At 41.4% G+C, this 19828-nt stretch overlaps 1 protein-coding gene and 2 long non-coding RNA genes across 4 annotated transcripts in view; all 3 read left to right on the top strand.

Moving 5' to 3' along the window:
* The first annotated feature begins 644 nt into the window (after positions 1–644).
* On the top strand, positions 645–1581 carry LOC136792804 (uncharacterized). Its single transcript, XR_010837243.1, has 2 exons — positions 645–698; positions 1324–1581. It is a non-coding gene; the product is annotated as an uncharacterized lncRNA (long non-coding RNA).
* Positions 1582–2676: 1095 nt separating this feature from the next.
* Positions 2677–6084, top strand: LOC136792805 (uncharacterized). Its single transcript, XR_010837244.1, has 3 exons — positions 2677–2803; positions 4223–4292; positions 5731–6084. It is a non-coding gene; the product is annotated as an uncharacterized lncRNA (long non-coding RNA).
* A 506-nt stretch (positions 6085–6590) lies between these two features.
* DCT (dopachrome tautomerase) overlaps positions 6591–19828 on the top strand; it is a 32255-nt gene continuing 19017 nt past the window's right edge. For both annotated transcript variants that reach the window (XM_059042317.2, XM_067016261.1), the window contains exons 1-4: positions 6591–7325; positions 15716–16015; positions 18672–18772; positions 18906–19072. In XM_059042317.2, the coding sequence (XP_058898300.1) occupies positions 7031–7325; positions 15716–16015; positions 18672–18772; positions 18906–19072 (863 nt within the window). In that variant the 5' untranslated portion in view covers positions 6591–7030. The remainder of the gene's footprint in view (positions 7326–15715; positions 16016–18671; positions 18773–18905; positions 19073–19828) is intronic.

Raw genomic sequence — 19828 nt, 5'->3', positions numbered from 1 at the left:
AAGAGATCCTGTATAGGACTAACTGTAGAATAATAGGAATGGTACTGCCCAACAAATACTAACCTTTAAAGAAGTAGGCTGCCAACACCCAGTTCGGAATTTCCGATGAGATTAAGCAGAATTCTTCTTGTCACTAGAAAGCAGCTAAGCAGTTAAGGCTTATAATGGTGTCTCCCCAACATCTCTTCAGTGTCTCTCGCCCACCCACATGACCCACACCAACCCTCCTTCAAAAGCCAAAAGGTGAATAGTTGAGGGTGACCTGGTTGTGAAAAGAAATTGAGTTTATGAGTTTTGATGTCCAGTTTCACCATTTACCATCTGCTCTTGTGTTCCCTCTGTGTTTCCCCACCAAATTTATGTGTTGAAGTCCTAACCCCAGTACCTCAGAACGTGACCCTATTTGGAAATAGGATTGTTGCAGATCTAATCAGATGTAAGATGAGGTCAGGCTGGATTAGGGGCGACCTCTGGACTTGTGTGGACTTAGGGTAGACTTGTGTCCTTATAAAATGGGAAATTGGGACACAGAGGTGCACACACAGGGAGAACACCATGCGAAAACTGAAGTTAGGCTGCCACAAGCCAAGGAACTGCCAGAAGCTGGGATACAGTCTGCAAAACATCCTTGCCTCTTGCTTTCAGAGGGAGCATTGCGCTGCTGACACCCTGATCTCGGACTTCAAGTCTCCAGAACTGTGAGATAATACATTTCTACCATTCAGTTTGGGGTACTTTGTGTTTAAAGTAAGCAAACAAGGAAGCCATTGGTCTGAGGTGGCTCTAATGTTTTGGTCGCCTACGCAAGCAAATCAGAACCTAAGCCAGAGTGAATTCCTGTAAAAGCCTCCCGGTTAAGAACAACCCAATCACAAACAGCCAACTAGGCTTTCCCCCAAGATGCAACCACTTAAGCTATAGCCAATCAAATAATTTCCTTGCTTTGCTGCTGCATCTTCTCTGTAAAAACCTTGCCCCTAGCTCCTGCTTGTGAACCACTCCTAACAACTTCCGGTTTGGGGCTACCCAATTCAAATCACTGTTTGCTCAAATAAACCCTTAAAAAATTTAATATGCTTTAGCTTATCTTTTAACAGTTCCTTACGACAATGATAGCAAGCTAATATACCATCTGTGTGATCTTGGGCAACTCAGACAAATTCTGTGAGGTCAAATTTGTTCAGTGGAAATTGAAGACATAGAGGGAGGTTTATTTTTTTTTTAATGTAGGTATATTTTTTAAGTGTGTTTTACTCCTTAATGCTTCACCCTCTGTAGTTCCCAGTCCCCATGTGCACCATGACTTTGCTTCTTCACTTACAGCTCTGTGTTTCCTTGAGTCTTCAGTGAGGAAAAACATGTTTCCACCAAGAAGACTGCTCACCCCTCCATCATTTCTGAGTTCTGACTTGGGCTCCGAATCATCCTGCTCAAGAGGAAATCCATTTCTGTGGCATAAATGGACAGTTGGTGTTCATAAATTTCAATTGATTTTTATGACTATAAAATATTATGTCATTATAAGCACCTCTTATAATTGAAGTAAACCAAAATCTCCAATAAATTATCTTGTTTTGCACACTTTTCAGTCTGTTCTTCTTATATTAGAACACTTTAAAAAAGAAGAATTCATAACAGCAAAATTTAAATTTAGTAGGTTGCTGTGTGCCGTGATTTGTAAGAACGTATTTCTTTTTTGTAGCTTATAAAATGAACTGGAAGTTTAGAATTATTCTTTTGGGCTATGTATATTTGTGTGTTCATGTGTGTGTGTCTGTGTGTGTGTGTGTGTGTGTGTGTGCACTTGGCCTATTAAAAGTAACTGAATTAATTTAGATGAGATTAAATAAGAAGAAGTCTTTTCCAAAGACGGCGTCAGTCACAATGGTTAGATGCTTTTGGACAGCAGTGATAAAATAATGAGCTTGGTATAAAGTATCAGATTCAGGTCAAGTATTTTTTGAAGATTTTTTTTAAATTTTACTTTTCTTATTTTTAATGATAGAATTCATCTTTGTCAGCTCTTGAAATTAATGAGTTGCCTCAAATTTGGTTTACCTGGTCTCTGTGGCTTATTTAAGCTTTGTCCACACACATATTTGTTATAATTAATGATGGAGATTCCTAAGTTCTAAGGCTAAGAGAATAGCGTACCTGTAAACATAGCACGTCATCATTTAATTAATTCAGCAGAAAGAACAGTTCCCTTCAATTCTGGGTAGCAATATTGCATAATAGATAAGAATATTTTCCATGTGCTGAAGTTAGAAGTATTGATTTCGTTTCCAGAGGAAGCATATTATGAAAAGACTTCTAATTAGATTCTTGGATTAGGTGTGTGTAAGTGTGAATGTGGTTTATAGATGAGGAAACGGAGGTTGAGAGAGGATAACTGCTTTGCCCAAGGCCATTGAATTCATAAGTAGCAGGACCAAGGCCGAGAAAACAAATCTGTGATGTGCCAAAGCCATACTGTTTTTACTACTTACAGGAGGTTCCTTTATATAGTGTCATCCTCACACATACCCGTCATTCTAAATTTTTTAACTTAAATTTTTTTTTTTTTTTTTTTTTTTTTTTGCAGTATGCGGGCCTCTCACTGTTGTGGCCTCTCCCGTTGCGGAGCACAGGCTCCGGACGCGCAGGCCTAGCGGCCATGGCTCACGGGCTTAGTTGCTCCGCGGCACGTGGGATCTTCCCGGACCAGGGCACGAACCCGTGTCTCCTGCATCGGCAGGCGGATTCTCAACCACTGCGCCACCAGGGAAGCCCTAACTTAAATTTTTAAATTTACGATTAAAAAGTAAGTACTACATGTGAGTGGTTCAATATTCAAAACGTACAAAAATATAGAAAGAAAACAAATCTCCTTTTCTCTCTGGTTCCCCAGCTCTTTAGGCCCCCTTCCCAGAGAAAGCCACTCCACCAGTTTCTTGTGTATATTCTATATATTTACACACACACACACACATACACATACACTCCCTCACTGTGTTAGCATAGTGAATTCACAGTTATGTATCTTATGATTTTCTCTTGACATCATATTTTGGTGATCCTTGCAGATCCCAAACTGTCTTAAGTGTACATTTATAGACTATGGTGGATCTGTTGGTACTAAAATTGTGTAAAAAATTTACATTTTCAGGCCATACCACCTCTTACAAATGTATAGGTGGTATTTGCTGGGTTTGATCAGAAGTCGCCAGAAAGGGGAGTGAATCTCTCCCTTCCACAGATCTGTATTTTGAACGGGGAGTAGCTATGTTACTTACCCAAGTCAGTCATTAAATTATAGAGGTACACATAAAAAAATCCATATGGAATACCCATTACCAGGATGAAGGATAAAAGCCGAAATGATAACATAAAGATTAGAAGGCACAAGTGTGCATACAAGGAACTGAGACAGATATAAAGATGAGTCATGCAAAATCTGAAATTACAAAACCTGTTTGATGTATAAACACAGCCTTAAGAATAGACTATCAAAAAATACATGCAAGAGGGAGAAAAATGCATCCAACTGAAATACCAGAAACCACACAGCCCCTTCCTAACCCCTGATTCCTCTGAAGAACAATTCACACCACGAAGAAAAGAAAAGCTTTTAGATGTAGAAAGCAAAACCCTTATCAGGACACAGATGCCCAGCATTTACGAAACAATTTGGACACAGGGGAAAAAAATAATCTCTTTTCCCCATGATGTGGCTGCAGAAAATAGATCAGAAAGCATCAGACAGAGAAGTCCAGCAGGGCTAAAAACAAGGAGGATTTTCACATTCAGGGGCAGGGAGAAGGAGCAGGCAACTCACTGCCAAGCTGAAGAAAGACGCAGTTGAGTGATTTCTCTGTATTAATCTTAGCTATGGCTCTAAAATGTTTACCACCCCATTTGGTTGCTTACCAAGCTCTGAGCCGTCCCTTCCTCCTTTGAATGTAGCAAAGGCATGGTTTGCATCCTACCTCCAAAGGTTTGCATGTCTACCCTGCCTTGTCCACAAATTCTCTAAAGAATCGCGCATTGAGGCTTTTTATGTGCAAGATGGTACTAGGTGCTGAGATGCAAAATCAAAGTATTCAGAACATCAGTTTTCATTCAGATTCTTGCCTCAACTGTAAAAGAAAAGGGGAAAATATATTGCTTTCTGATAAGGCACTTTTCTACTCAGATTATTTCCCTCTGTGATATACAGCTGCCTCTCTTTACTGTCTTTCAGAACATTCCATAGAATAGTCCTTGATATTATGGCTTCCGGTGACAACAGATGGTCTCAATGCGCCCATGAGGTATTTCCTCCTGGATTCTGCTCTTCAGTTTCTAGCAAAGGCTTTCCTTTTTGTAAAGAAGGCAATGTTTAATTACAGCCATACTCATGATCTGAGATCTTCCAGGCTTATGTCCTTAGATGTCTGATTACTTACACCAGCTTACACCAGGAATTCTTTTTGAATTCTTCTCCAAGCCTTGGCTAGCTTACAAACAACTTGGCTGGGAGTTCATTACTGTTGGACTTACACAGAAATGCATGTGTGCATCTATACATCTCTCCGCCTCCTCTTTCAAGGAACTTGAGATAGACTGGAGAAATACATAAATTTGCAAAAGGATAAAATAAGAATTTCCATATCTAGGAACATATGGGAAGGCAAATATCAAACAAAACACTGTGTGAATCAGTTGCTAGACATGGGGCTATGAATTTGGTTCTAAGCATCATAAATGGTCAAGGCAAAGAAAGAGACACTATCCTAAGATTCATAGGATCTAAAAGTTCAGGACAAGCTAGTTGCTTCGGGGAAGCACCGTTTTTCTGGAAATTGAACCCCAAGAGAAATCTCTCCCATGGATCCTCATAAAAATGACATTGTGATTGATGTATATGAGATGATATAAAAACACCTTACAAGTTTCACATGATAGTTTGCGATGACATGCCCTAACGCAGGCTTATGGCTTGATACTAAGAGAAAATTCGGTTAATGTAATAGGAGGAGGGACCCCAAATTATTACTTTAGCTAGGCTCCTGTATCAAGATGAGGATTTCTTAACTCTATTCCGACCTGCTTAGGGCTTCCGTCTAGGGTAGGAATGTTACAGCACAGAGAGGAGGATGCCACGTCCTATGGCAGAGATTAGAATGATGTGGCCTCAAACCAAGGAAGCTAAGGAATGACAGCAGCCGCTGGAAACTGGAAGAGGCACAAAAGATTCTCCCCTCGAGCCTTCAGAGGGCGCGCAGTCCTACCGACACGCTGAGTTTGGACTTCTGGTCTTCAAAACTGTGCGAGAATACGTTTCTGCTACTTCAAGCCACTCAGTTAGTAGAAATTTATTAAGGCAGCCCGAGGAAATGAACACACATGGAATATTTCAGTTGACTTGATTCCAACATTTCCTTTGGAGCCTTGCTTTATTCTGACCCAGTGATTCTCACCTCAGACTGCACATTAGAATGGCTTAGAGAACTTAGAAAAAATGCTGACGTCCGGGCCACACCCTCAGAGATTCCACGTCAGTGGGCTTGGGCTACAAACTGGCAACGGTGTACAGTCAGAGTTGAGAACATACATTTCTGTGTAAGTCCAACATTTAATTAGTCACAGCAACTTAATATCATAGGGGTGACACAGAAGTACATGGGGCGGGAACAGCTGTATAAAATTTTTTTTAACTTAGGAATCTGCTTTGGGACATAACGTTCTGTTATCTTCATGCCCAAATAGAAAGCATTCTTAAGACGCCGTCTGAAGCAGTTTTGCATCAGCTGACTGCACGGACCCTTACGGCACTAAGAGAGTCCTGTTTCTACCATGAGGAGGGAGTATGGACGCTCTCACAGGTGGCCACCGCTGCCCGTCTGGACGACCCCCTCGCTGCCTCTGGAAGCACCGGGGAGGCATTGCCTTCTAGACTGAAGCTGGACAATGCTTAATTGTAACATAAATCAAAAGACATCATTGGTAAGCCCTTGCTCCAAATTGCCCCACACTGCCTCTTGACAATTAGACAAGGACAATTTTGAATTTCTGGTGGCGTGGTACTTCGTGTAATTAAAAAAAAAAAATCTGCTTGCAGAGACGTGCTGGATAGGAGAATAGTACCTTATTATTTGGAGGGAAGAGGGTCCTTCATTGTGAATTGTGGAACAAAGCAATTCCTTGTTCGTCAGCCCTCAATAAATGTTTCTTTATTTGTGAAGTTGTGTGATGGCCTGTAGTGGTCTTTCGCGCAAGTCAGGGAGCAGTCAGGAGTGAGCTGCGGTGAGCAGTGGCGCTGGTCTATGAAGGGCCTTTGAGACGAGCTCACTGCATCTATTGACTCCCCAGGAAGTCCGAGGTCACAAGCTTGGCTGGAGTACATGAGCCCAGATAATGAAGATGGTTTGGCCTTCTTGAAACGAAGCCAGAAGCTTTATCTACTTCATCGTGCACTTTGGGTCATGTGCTAACGATGAGGATTTGCCTAATACTAATCCGCCTAATGAAGGCTTCTCCCAGCCCTTGCACAAACCCCACAAGGCCCCGTGATTTGGCAAGCCAGGCGGAATAAAGGCGAAACGGCGTTTGGCTTTTGAACTGAGTTCAAGGCAATTAAAGCCGTGGACTAAGGAGGAAAGCAGGGGGTTATATATATAATAAGCAGTATGACTGGAGCGCTCCGTCAATTAACTCAGTTAGACAAAGCCTGATTTCACTGGGGAAGGCGGTGAGAAGCGCTGCCCTCATTAAATCTGGCCATTAGAGGTGCTTCTAATGGAATTAACTTTGTTTTAGTGGTCCGAGTCATATAAAGTAGTCTGTGCATGTGCACGTGCACACAGGCAGGTTCTGTAATTTTTGTGGGTCTTTTTTTCCGAGAGGAATAGAACGCGGAACACAAATACACCCTCCAAACCACAGATCCCCAAAGAACAAAAATCAAAAACTGGCTGAATGTTCCAGAGCTCAAGAGTGGAAGACAAGGAGAAAGCAGGAGAGAGGCGAGGAGCGGAAGGCGAGAGAGAGTCCTCCCGATTATAAAGCCATGAGCCCCCTTCGATACGGGCTTCTGCTCGGCTGCCTGGGCTGTGCGCTCCCGCCGCGGGTGCAGGCGCAGTTCCCCCGGGTCTGCATGACGGTGGGCAGCCTGCAGGCCAAGGAGTGCTGCCCGCCCCTGGGCGCCGACACGGCCGACGTCTGCGGCTCTCGGGAGGGCCGGGGCCAGTGCGCGGAGGTGCAGACCGACACCAGGCCCTGGAGCGGTCCTTACGTCCTGCGCAACCAGGACGACCGAGAGCAGTGGCCACGGAAGTTCTTCGACCGGACCTGCAGGTGCACAGGTGAGGAAGGCGGGCAGACGTGCGCATGCGCCCAGCTGGGTGGGGGGGGCAGGACCGCTGGGAAAGGAGCCCCTTCCAAGGAAGAGATGGGACTCTTGAGATGCTTCGTCTAGGCTTTGAAAAGCAAACCAAGTTGGTCCATTGTAGGCAGGGAATTGAGTAAGGCTGATGTCTTGGTATACTCTTCACACCCTTTGTATATCAAGTTATGAACACTAAATAAATATTCCGTGGGCCAAGCTTGGTTACGTGAACGCATGCCGACACACCATGGGCTTGTCTGTTGGAGAGGGAAGCTAAAGAGCCCAAGAGTCAGCTTTGAAACCCAGAGCAAGTCCTTTCGAGATGGATTCAGTGCCCTCTCCTCCTGAAATGGGTTTGCACTTGTTGAAGCGGGTGGTGGGTGAGGCTTGGCATCTGGAAGACGGACGTCGAGGGTAGGTGTTCTGTAGTGCGAGTCCCAGCGTTCCTCATGATTTGAACAGGTCTCAAGAAGGATGCGTCTTGCTCGTGAAGGTTATGACTGGGTTGTAGTTTTGCCAACATCGGAGAGATGTGGCATGAGAGACCTTTCTCCGCGAGCTGAAGGAGGCTGGTTATTAGATAAAAATGGCTTTTTTCACTCTTACCTGGGTTTGATGTGAGCGTTTCAAAATTTGCTCAGTGTCTCTCTTTTAGACCTTGGTCTCTCTTTTTACCTGTTTCTTTGAAATCTCTGTGCACTTCTTAATCCTCCGGCTCTTCTGAGCCATTTCAAATCCTCTTTAGTGGGCCTCCCCTCCAGTGTTCAGCAAACATGCAAGCGGTGATAAACACTCAAAGGCTGGCAGGGCATGTGGAACACAAAAAACGTAAGCCGTAACTTTAGCAAAGCCCTTGGAAACTGTTCTACAGTGTCCAGCTGCACAAGAGTTTTTTCCTTTTGAAATTATGTTTTTATTGATGTTCCTATATGATGCTGGAACATAGGAAAATACAGATAATTGAGCTATGCAAGGACATAAAAAGGTAAACTAAGGGAATGTACAAAGGGCTGTGATGTTGATGTAGGAATAATATCAGATTTTTTTAACTTAAACAAATTCTGAAACTTTTTTTATATAGTGGATAAACAAGATCCTATTGTATAGCACAGGGAACTATATTTAATGTTCTGTAATAAACCATAATGGAAAAGAAAAAAAAATTCTGGCTTTACGATCATTTTGTAGTCATATTGTTAATTCTGTGACTCAAAGGAACTGTTTTGTCTTGGGGTATTATGGTGATAAAAAGTGTTTAATAGCATGTTGAATTTGTACTGTTCATTTTTTCTAAGCTAGTTGAGCATTTGCTTTTGTAGACATTATCTTGTAGATTCTCAGGGTTTTTCAGTCTAATGAGATGCAGCAGGTTTCATATTACTTGTGGGATTGGAAACCACACTACAGAGTGACTTCTTTGTCCGTGACTCAAAAATTCTTCCAGAAAACTTATTTCCAGGTCAATTAATGATAGAGTACCACAAGTTACAAAGGTTGGAAATCTCCATTTTATACAAACCTGGGGGCAGAAGACATTATGAACTCAGACATAACTGTTAACTCTCCTTATCACCATCTACTCTATATTTCTGACCTGACTAGCAAGTTTTTTAAAAAGTGGAGATGGATGGAATCAAGAATGGCAGAATAGCAGAGATAATTGCAGTCTCCCTGTCCTGAGGGAATGGTTATAAATATTCCTCTAGAAGTGGCAGTAAATTAGGGTCACAGTGACTTAAGTTGTCTCCCTCCTCCAGGATTTGATCTGTCTAGACTCGTTCAGGACCATAGCTCTTTCTATCCCAACTTTGGATGGCTCCACTCATGTTGGCTAGATGGTCTTTATCTTTGAGCCTCAGCGTACCAGGCTAGGTCCTTAGTGACTGAGCTGGACAGCTATTTAGTATACATAATAATCACCGTGATGTGTCATATGCCTCTAAGCCTCAAAGCACAAGTCTTTCAGTTTATTCTCCCTAAAGAGTGAGTTGCTTGCTTTCTTAGAGTAATTTCTTCATGATTTAGAAGGCAGTCTTCAGAAGTTAAACCTGATCTCTGGTAGCCTCAAAATTCTTTTGCAAATAGAATCACTGGGATTCTTCTGGTGTCACCCAAAATTTATTAATGAAGAAATGTATATTAGCAACCAGACTGTTGATGACCTTGAGCTTTGTTAATACAGTGGAAAGATAAACACACCATTCATCTCTTGATGGACATTTAGGTTGTTTCCACATCTTGGCCATTCAGAATAATGCTGCAATGAACATGCGGATGCCAGTATCTTTTTGAGATCCTGATTGAAATTCTTTTGGTTAAATACTCAGATATGGGATTGCTGGATTATATGATAGTTTTATTTTTAATTTTTTGAAGAACCTCCATACTGTTTACCACAGCAGCCTCACTAATAGTGTGCGAGGGTTCAAATTTCTCTGCATCCTCACCAAGTGGTATGTATTTGCAACTTAATACCGTTCAGCCCTACAAAAGAAGGAAATCTTGCAGTATGCAACAACATGAATGAAACCGGAGGACATTATGCTCAGGAAATAAGTCAGTCACAGAAAGATAAATATTGAATAATCCCACTTATATGGGGCATCTATAATAGTCAAATCCATAGAATCAAAGAATGGAATGGTGGTTACCAGGAGCTGGGAGGATGAGGAAGTAGAGGGTTACTAATCAATAGGCAAAAAGTTTCAGTTAAGCAACGTGAATAAGTCCTAGAGTTCTGTACAACAGAACTGTACAACATTCTACCTAGAGTCAACAATAATGTATTTTACCCTTAAATATGTGTTAAGAGGATAGATCTCATGTTAGCTATTGTTATCACAATTAAAAACACACACACACAAAAACCCATAGTCTCCACGATCTTGAAGTTGGTAAAAGATTTTAGCTCAATAAAAAGAAATAAATGAAAACTCTGAGGGGGAAAAAAAAACCTAAATTATGTGCTCAAATTCTCTAGAGAGAACTTCTCTATTCTCTGTGGGGATAAATTGAACCCCCAAAATTACTGAATTTAATTGTCAAGAAGTGGTAAATTTCAGGAGACTTTGGCATTAGCCATTCACCTTCCAAGTCTCACCTGCCAGTTGGCATTCCTGAGCATAGACCAGCTGCAGCTGGGTCTTTGGATTTTTGAAAAATATGTGCACCAAATGGTTTATGAACAATTATCTGAGAACTTCTTGTTTGTACAAGTGACTAAGTGCCTCCATTTTCCAATCTCTGAAATGGGGATAATGATGAAACCACATTTGCAAAATCCTTTTGAACTCTGTAGATGAAAGGACTCATGTGAGTGTAAGGTATTGTTATTAATATAATAGAATCTCTAATTAAAAGGAATAGGCTATTTAGAGCTCCTTGTAAATTCATTAATCAGTGGTCTTTAAGCTTAATTAATCTAATAGCCTTTGGAGGTTGAGCTGATGCAGTTCATGTAGGAACGTGCATTGTTTGGTTGTTCTCATTCTCTTTCCATTTTTTCCCCAGTCCTACGTAGGTATAAGACTTTGTCTTTTAAAACTTAATTTTTACTCAAGGACATACTCAATGATAGACTGGTATCTAGGGATCCTTTCTTTTTTCTCTCTCCATTTCCTAGTGAGATAATGCAATCCTTTCTAAAAGGGCCCCCTTCATTTATATATCTATATATCTATATATCTATATATCTATATCTATATCTATATCTTGGCTGCCGCTATTGGTGGATTAATGGAAAATTTTAACTCATTAAGTTGATGTTAGGAAATACTAGGAAATCTAAATTGAAGAGATAAACACTTTGTGTGCTAGGCTTTTATGTTATTGCACTTTTCAGTTGTATTCAGCTTTTTTTTTTTTTTTTTTTTGTGGTATGTGGGCCTCTCACTGTTGTGGCCTCTCCCGTTGTGGAGCACAGGCTCTGGACACTCAGGCTCAGCGGCCATGGCTCACAGGCCCAGCAGCTCCGCGGCATGTGGGATCTTCCCGGACCGGGGCACGAACCCGTGTCCCCTGCATTGGCAGGCGGATTCTCAACCACTGCGCCACCAGGGAAGCCCTGTCTTCAGCATTTTAACAAATTCTTTAAATCAGGTTTAGAAGCACAACTATGAAAGGGATCTGACTGCAGAGCTGTGGGGTATATTTTCTCTGAGACATGCTGGAAAAGGGATTTTTTTATCAAATACATTTATGGGTCATAGGTGAGCTCAAATCCACACAAATGCTTTCTTATTAGCATTTCTGCATTGCTTTCCAGGGGCAACTCTGGCTTCATGAGATGTCTTTATTCAACATAATTGTGAAGCATCTCTGGTCTTCTGAGTCAGAATTAATCATTTTGTCTTTTATCATTCATGGTGTTTGGTTAATTCTTGTTTTCACTTTTCCCACAGTTAGACTTGCATTGATATTTCGTTCCACCCATGTTCCTCGTCCCACTAGATGAAGGCGCTGTGCCTTATATTTGTATCTTCTAGGGCTTAATGCCTTTTATTTAGTTATTCGTGACTCCTTCATCAGCCACCCAAGCAATGTTTATTTAGCACCAATTACGTTAGGCCCTTCAGGTACAAAGGGGAAGAAACCCCAACATAATTTTTGATGTGTCCACAGTGTAGTGGATGAGTGAGACAGGTACGAAAACAAACACTTAGACCATACGACTTGATAAGTGGTATCTGATAAAACTAGTAATGCTAACACTTCATATAGAACTTACTATGTACCAATACTGCTCTATATTAACATGATTGCTTTCCATAAGAACCCGATGAAGTAGAACTCTTATTCCAATAGGACAGGCTTTGAGAGGTCAAGTCCAAAGTTACCACATGTGGCAATTGCATGAATGTACATAAAGCTGTGGGTGCACAGAGCAGGGGGGCATGATTAGTTTCGACCTCCTTTTAGGTATTAGGTGTTAATAAATTATTTGTTGAATAAATGAATGAGGGAGATAATTAGTTATTGGTAATTTTGTTTCTAGCCACCAAAAAGAATCATGGTAGAGAAAATGCAAAGATCTTAAAACCCGTGGCCTAAGTTATGAATTACTCAATTTTAATAATGAGACCCCAAAATCCAAAGACAAGTTTTATGTCTTTAAATCTAGAAATGTATCAAATTTACTATTTTGAAATTTGTGTGTGCTATTTCTTAGCATTTTGGAGGAAGGAATTGCTCTCCTATTGTAGAGCTATGACTATACATTCACCTCCAATCACCTGGCTGTAGGTAAACAGCTGGAAGTTTAAGTATTTGGTATTCTTCACATGCATTTTGTTCAATCGCTTCTCAAAAAATACTCTATTCCTATAGAAGCTGCCAAAGTAGGGGATACATTTTAATCAAATATGTTTTAAAAATAGATATTATACAATTTTAGTAGGTACCCCAAGGGAAAATAAATAGACACCAAGCTCTGTGAAGCCTGAAGTACCTTGCATAACATTTGATACTGTAGTAGCTGTTGAATAAACATTTTTAAAATAATTTATATTTAATAGCTTCACTCCAGTGATCAACATAAATTTTAATGTTTAATGCATACTATTCAAGAACTTGATTTTCAGTCTTGGGACTAGTAGAATTTTCCCTTTTTAGTATTTTTTTTAAACTTATGTTCTCATTTGGTGTTGAAACAGGAAAATACAAATAAGCTGTGTAAGAGTAGGTAGAATATTTTGTATGTTACAAAGAGCATAGAACCCAAATTAAAAAAAAAAAAAAATTCTTCCTGGGCTTCCCTGGTGGCGCAGTGGTTGAGAGTCCGCCTGCCGATGCAGGGGACCTGGGTTCGTGCCCCGGTCCGGGAAGATCCCACATGCCGCAGAGCAGCTAGACCTGTGAGCCATGGCCGCTGAGCCTGCGCGTCCGGAGCCTGTGCTCTGCAACGGGAGAGGCCCCAACAGTGAGAGGCCCGCGTACCAAAAATCAAAAATAAAAAATTGTTCCTACTGGTGATATTTTTAAGGACATTTTCTTTAACCATCAAAAACTCCATTGGGTTAGTAGAGAAGGAGGCCTGTGCATTTTCTTCAGGTAGGACACATGCTAATCATTTTGTTTCCATGTTATTGGAAAATTTTCTTTTCCTTTAGAGATCCAAATAACCCTCTCTTTACTATGGTCATAATATGTTTTACTTGCATCCATTTTGGTACTTATAGTTTATCAAAATTATTTGCAGGGCCTGCTTTTCCTTCTAATCCACAAGGGAGAGAAAGGAAGAAGAAAACAGGCGTACTGAATCATCTACTACATGCTTTATACTCCTTTTTTTAAATTAAAAACTTAAATTTCAGCTTTATTGACATATAACTGACAAATAAAATAGTAAGATATTTAAAGTGTCCATCATGGTGAGTGGCTTTATGCTTCTTTCATTCATTAAAGAAATAGTCATTTGTACAAGGCCAAGCATAGGCCTAGGCATCAGGATAACTGCCTTCCAGTTGCCTGTAGCTGAGCCCAGTAGATGTCTACAGTTGGCGTGATTAATTCAATGAAAAAGGAAATATGAGGTGTCATAGGAGCACAGCATGGGATCATCACCTTGATGTGTGGGATTGACCTTGTAGAGCACCCATCGTGAAGCTTAAAGGTGGAATCGGTAACCCATGCAAAGACGAATGTAGGGAGACTGTGAGGGAAAAGTGTTCTAGACAGAAGGAAGAGCAAGTAAGAAGACCTGGGAGGAGGGGGAGGAAGAGAAGGAAGGGAGATTGTCACTCACATTAAATGCTTTACATAACCCCTCTCATCCCCTAGGAGATGAGTTATTATTATCCCTTTTTGTTTCAACATTTCATGCCAATAAGATTTAAATGTTTATTCTAACTTATTACCACCTAAGGAATGAGGTGCTGGTCATACCAAAAGCAATAATCAAGGCTAAAAAGGGAAAAGTCAAGCTAAGATCATTTAAACTTTAGATGCTAATCAGAAAGATGCCTAGAGCTTGGTATGTCTAGTACTCAGCCCCTGGGGTGATAGCAAACAAAGCAGAGCCCTTTGTCTGAGCTTCCTGACACCGTGGCAGCTAATTCACCTGCCAGCCTCCATTGATTTTGTCTTAACTCTGTCTCCTTTGTGAAATAAACCAGCTTTTGAAATGTTGGATTTCACCTTCATTCCTGGAAATCAGCTTATTTATTTTGGTTCCACTTTTAGCTTGGTGTATATTCTCTTCCTTCTCTAAATCAATGATCTATTCTGCATCAGCCCTTCCCTATGTGCTGCAGGGGAGGGGGGCCCAGCAGAGATGACAGCCAAGGCTGCAGCTCAACCCCAGGAAGCGATACCGGGCATGACCCGTGAGAGGAAGGGAATGTGGAAGGCAGCAGTGTTTTAGTTTGCTAGGGCTTCCATAACAAAGGACCACGGACCGGGTGACACACGGAGACTTATTTCCTCACAGTTCTGGAGGCCTGAAGTCCCAGAACAAGGTGTCGGCAGCTGGGATTCTTCTGAGGCCTCTCTCGCTGGCTTGTTGATGGTGTCTTCTCCCTGTCTTCACATCATCTTCCCTCGGTAACTGTGTCCAAATTTCCTTTTCTTATGAGGACACCAGTCATGTTGGATTAGCCAATGATCATTCCCCCCAATGACTTCATTTTAACTTACTTTTTTAAAGACCCTATCTCCAAAGATAGTCATATACGGAGGTACTGGGGGTTAGGACTTCAGCATATGAATTTTGTGGGGACTCAGTTCAGCTCATAACAGCATGGAATTCATTTCCTGTCCTATTTCTTTGCTGGGAATATCTCAAGGAGCTCGCCAGTGTTCAGTCCACTTGGAGAGACAAACATTTCAAGAGGCGAGTAAGGAAAGGCAATTGACCTTCTCTTCTGTTCTACCCCAGAAATATCTTCCAAACTACATAAACTTCTTCTTCCGTCTTTCCCTTAATTTTTATTATTTATTTATTTTACATATGATACATGTATTTATTGTACCTACTAGGTGTGTTCTCTTTGGGAAGTACAAAGCTCTTTGAGACATAGCTTGTTCATTTCTTTGTTTTCCCACAAATACTGTGACCTTTTGAGCAGGAAGGTCTATCTTTTACTAACATCTAGAACCAGCAGCTAACACCGGTGTCTAAGAGGTAGTCAATAAACATGAAACAGATAAATGAACACATTTTTAAGGAAGGGCCAGGACATGAACGAATAGAAATTTTTCATTTTCAGTCACAAAGCCACAACAGACATAAAAAGGATACACAGACAACAAGTGCTACGGTCACTCAAAGAAGGCATAGAATAGATACAACAAGGATCTCCTCTATGGCACAGGGAACTCTACTCAAAATTTCATAGTAACTTGTGTCCCTTAATTTGTAAAATGCACTAGGAAACTTCGCCGGCTATAACTGTGGAGACTGCAAGTTTGGCTGGACTGGCCCCAACTGCGATCAGAAGAAACCCCTGGTCGTCCGGCAGAATATCCACTCCTTGACCCCTCAGGAGCGGGAGCAGTTCTTGGACTCCTTAGACCTCGCAAAGAACACGCCGCATCCTGACTACGTGATCAGCACGCAACACTGGCTCGGCCTGCTTGGGCCCAACGGGACCCAGCCACAGATCGCCAACTGCAGCATTTATGATTTCTTCGTGTGGCTCCATTATTATTCCGTTCGAGATACATTATTAGGTGAGGCTTTTTTCCCCCTGAGTTTAAGGTATTTTATTATAGGTTTGGGCCTGGGGATAGGTGGGTGGGTGGGAAGTACTTTCAGGCAAGTTAATTGACAAGAGAAACACCTCTCAAGGGATCAAAGAGGAGTTAGGTTTATGAAAGTCATTGAATTATCAGATGCTGCCCGATGTTAGAACGCAGTGGTTTCTCCCTGGATGTTCGTTGGCTGCGGACATTTGAAAATGTTCTCTCCTGTAGTTTGTGTTTTCGCTTCAGCGTCTAAACTCTTCTCTCTGAGGCTGTTCATCCTCAAAGGCACGAGCTGGTGAAGCGGAGGCAAATTCCTTTCGATTCCAGAAGAAAACATTTCTAAATCTGACCGTGGAAGCCTTCTCTGACCTGTTCTTCAAAGTAGAGGAATTAACTGAACATGTGCTAAAAGCACGTGAAGCTTCTTGGTGCAGAATTAGAGTATTGGTATTGGAAGTGTATATCGCACTAAACTCACGTGTATTCGTTGTGAGACTTTCAGGTCATCACTCGTGGTGCCCAGGCACTGCTGTAATTCCCAGGGTTTTTGGACTTGAATCGTCAAGCAAAAGCATGAGCTGAGCCACAGCAATGTAGCTTGGCTGAGCCCTTTGAACCACAGTTAGGCTGGATGCTTGAGTAAATGGCACCCTGCTCTTCCAGACGCTAAAAACGGGGGCCTGGGATGGGAGCTGTCTGTTAGGAACATCATTAATCTGGTGCATCAAACTGTATCCTCTGTTATTTTCAGTGAGGGGAAAGCCATAGCCACCAGTGAGCTCCAGGAGGGCTGGGGTCCAGTCTTTTGCTCAGTGCTGTCCTGAACTTTGGCTCTATTTGCAATTATCCCCACTTCTGGGGCTTCTCTTTGGGGTCAGGGTGAAGGAAGACACAGAGCTCACTTTGAATAGTAAGATTCTCATTTGAAATCACCTGTCCTTATGTCTATCACTCACTCCTCCTCACTTGATTCCCCTTATCATTTTGTTTTGAGACCTTTAAACTCTGTTGTGTATTAAGACATTTACAAAGGGCCGCGTAGCCAACACCAGTGACAGCGGTTTTTTTCCCCTCAGTGTCTTTTTAAAACTTGCCACGTAGGTAAGCAACTGTCTTTCTTTATCAGTAGATATGGAGGCTCTTCTGGCTATAAATCTTTATAGTTTTCCTGTCATCACTCTGAGGAATTTTTGCTTTATGAGAGGGTAGTCTCTCAAGAGGAAAAGAAAACCATAGTTTCTGGTTGCATCTAGGAATTAAATTTATATTCATTTCTGTTCGTCTCTCTGAAGTTATCATGGGTACTTTGAAAAAGAACTAAAGTTAGCTAAAGTTTCTACATACCCATCAAAAGCTGTTATGAGAGGGAGAAAAGGATGGAACAGGCAGTAAGGAGGTCATTAAATCTCCCAAAGCTTTTCACTGAAATTGGCAGTTCCAGAGGCCAGCCACATTGGTTGGAATGTATTTTTCTCTCTTCTGGGCTCGGCGACCATGCTTGTCAGCTAGTAGTAGTAACTGGCTGAGGCAGAATCCGTGCAAGTGCCTTTTGGTTGCATAAATGCTGAATTTGGACTAAGTGCAGCTGAAGTTGCTTTATTATTCATTAATCCCTCCCTATAAATACATGCTTTTGTGAGGAACAGGTTAGAAAATGTCTTTTAGAAATATATTTCATTTAGGTCTTGACCTATTTGGGGGGATACTCATTCTATCTTCACGAAACATCGCTTAAAAATTAAATTTATAACAGGAGCTCTTAAGATGACCTGAATTTCTCTGGATTTCTGCTGTCAATCAAACTTTTGAGAGAAGAAGGAGAACTTATCCTAAAACTGCTAGTTGCTGCTGAGATTGTTTTGTTATTGTTGCTTTCAGAGAGATAAATGACAAAAACAGTTGTCTTCCCTTATGGTTACCAAAGGGGGAAGGGGGGGATATATTAGGAATTTGGGATTAACAGATACACACTACTATATATAAAATAGATAAAGGGCTTCCCCTGGTGGTGCAGTGGTTAAGAATCCGCCTGCTGATGCAGGGGACACAGGTTTGAGCCCTGGTCCGGGAAGATCCCACATGCCACGGAGCCACTAAGCCCGTGTGCCACAGCTACTGAGGCCCACGGGCCTAGAGCCCATGCCCTGCAACAAGAGAATCCACTGCAAGCTCACGTACTGCAATGAAGAGTAGCCCCTGCTCGCTGCAACTAGAGAAAGCCTGCACACAGCAACGAAGACCCAACGCAGCCCCAAATAAATAAATAAATAAAGTTATTTATTTTAAAAAATAGATAAAGAACAAGGGCTTACTGTATAACACAGGCAACTTTACTCAACATCCTGGAATAAACCATAATTGAAAAGAATCTGAAAAAGAATATATATATATGTGTATATATATATATATATATATATATATATATATATACACATATATATAAACTGAATCACTTTGCTGTACACCTGAAACATTATAAATCAACTCTACTTCAATAAAAAAAATAATTAATTAATTTTAAAAAGTTGTTCTCCGGCTAAAACATCACAGACTCATTGGCTCTGCAGCACCTCCCAGGTAACATTTAACATTTAAAAAAAATCTATTCTGTGACCTCTAACATGTTTCTCAATCGTTTTAGGACCAGGGCGCCCATATAAGGCCATAGATTTCTCACACCAAGGCCCCGCCTTCGTTACCTGGCACCGCTACCATTTGTTGTGGCTGGAAAGAGAGCTCCAGGTTGGTCCAAACTTTAGTTTCTTTTAATTTTGTTATGTGTTTGGTCAAGACCCATATCAGTCTTTGCTTTATACATTTTCTTGTTGCATCTGATTACATGACTTAAACGACTGGCCACGCCCTTTGCTTTTAGCGCCTTACTGGCAATGAGTCCTTTGCTTTGCCCTACTGGAACTTTGCCACCGGGAGGAACGAATGTGACGTGTGTACAGACCAGCTGCTTGGAGCCGCAAGACAAGATGATCCGACTCTGATTAGTCAAGACTCCAGATTCTCCAGCTGGGAAATCGTCTGTGATAGGTAATCGCATGGGTGCCTGCAGCAGAAATCCAGAGATTGTCTTTTCTTATATCTGAGAGATGGAGAATAACTTTACAATTCTGTTTCTAATGCATGTTAGATTCTGTTTACATGTTTCTGAACATGATTTTCCTGAGGGAGGTGGGATTTTAAAAAACCCTGAGCCCTTTAATAAAAAAAAAAAAAAAATAGAGGTATGGAAATCACACTTGTGAATTGAGTATGCTTGGCCGTCACTTTGAGATCAACTGTCTTAAAATGAGAAGTAGTTCCTGTATTCAGCCAACATGTCTGAAGCACTGATCATATTCTAAGCAGTTTCATAGTGCTGAGAATGCAAGGATGAATAAAATACAGCTTCCCTTTGGAATATCATTTCATACTTACAAAGGTAGAAGGCTGGTAAACAAATTACAGTATAACGTGAGAAGCATTTTAATAGGTGTATGTCCAGAGCCAAGAAGAGAATCAGTGAAAGTCTGTAAGAGGTGGAGACACGAGTATCCTGAGACTTCAAGGAGGCACAGATCTCTCAACCAGAGGCAGGGGAGGGTAGTGTGTCCTAGATGGAAGGAACATCATGTATGACGTTAGAAAAGTCCCTAGAAGCAGTCTGATATGGCTGGGCCATAGGGTGCTGGGGGGTTGAGGGGAACAGGAAATGGGGTGCTGAGGTGAATCTCTAAAGTACTAAAATCGGGTCATGTGCATCTGGTGTAGAAACTTTTTTCTACCGTAAGTGACACCGGCAAATGT

The sequence above is a fragment of the Kogia breviceps genome, chromosome 16 (genome assembly GCF_026419965.1).
Source record: "Kogia breviceps isolate mKogBre1 chromosome 16, mKogBre1 haplotype 1, whole genome shotgun sequence".
Lineage (NCBI taxonomy): Eukaryota > Metazoa > Chordata > Mammalia > Artiodactyla > Physeteridae > Kogia > Kogia breviceps.
This window is presented reverse-complemented; position numbering and strand designations above follow the sequence as displayed.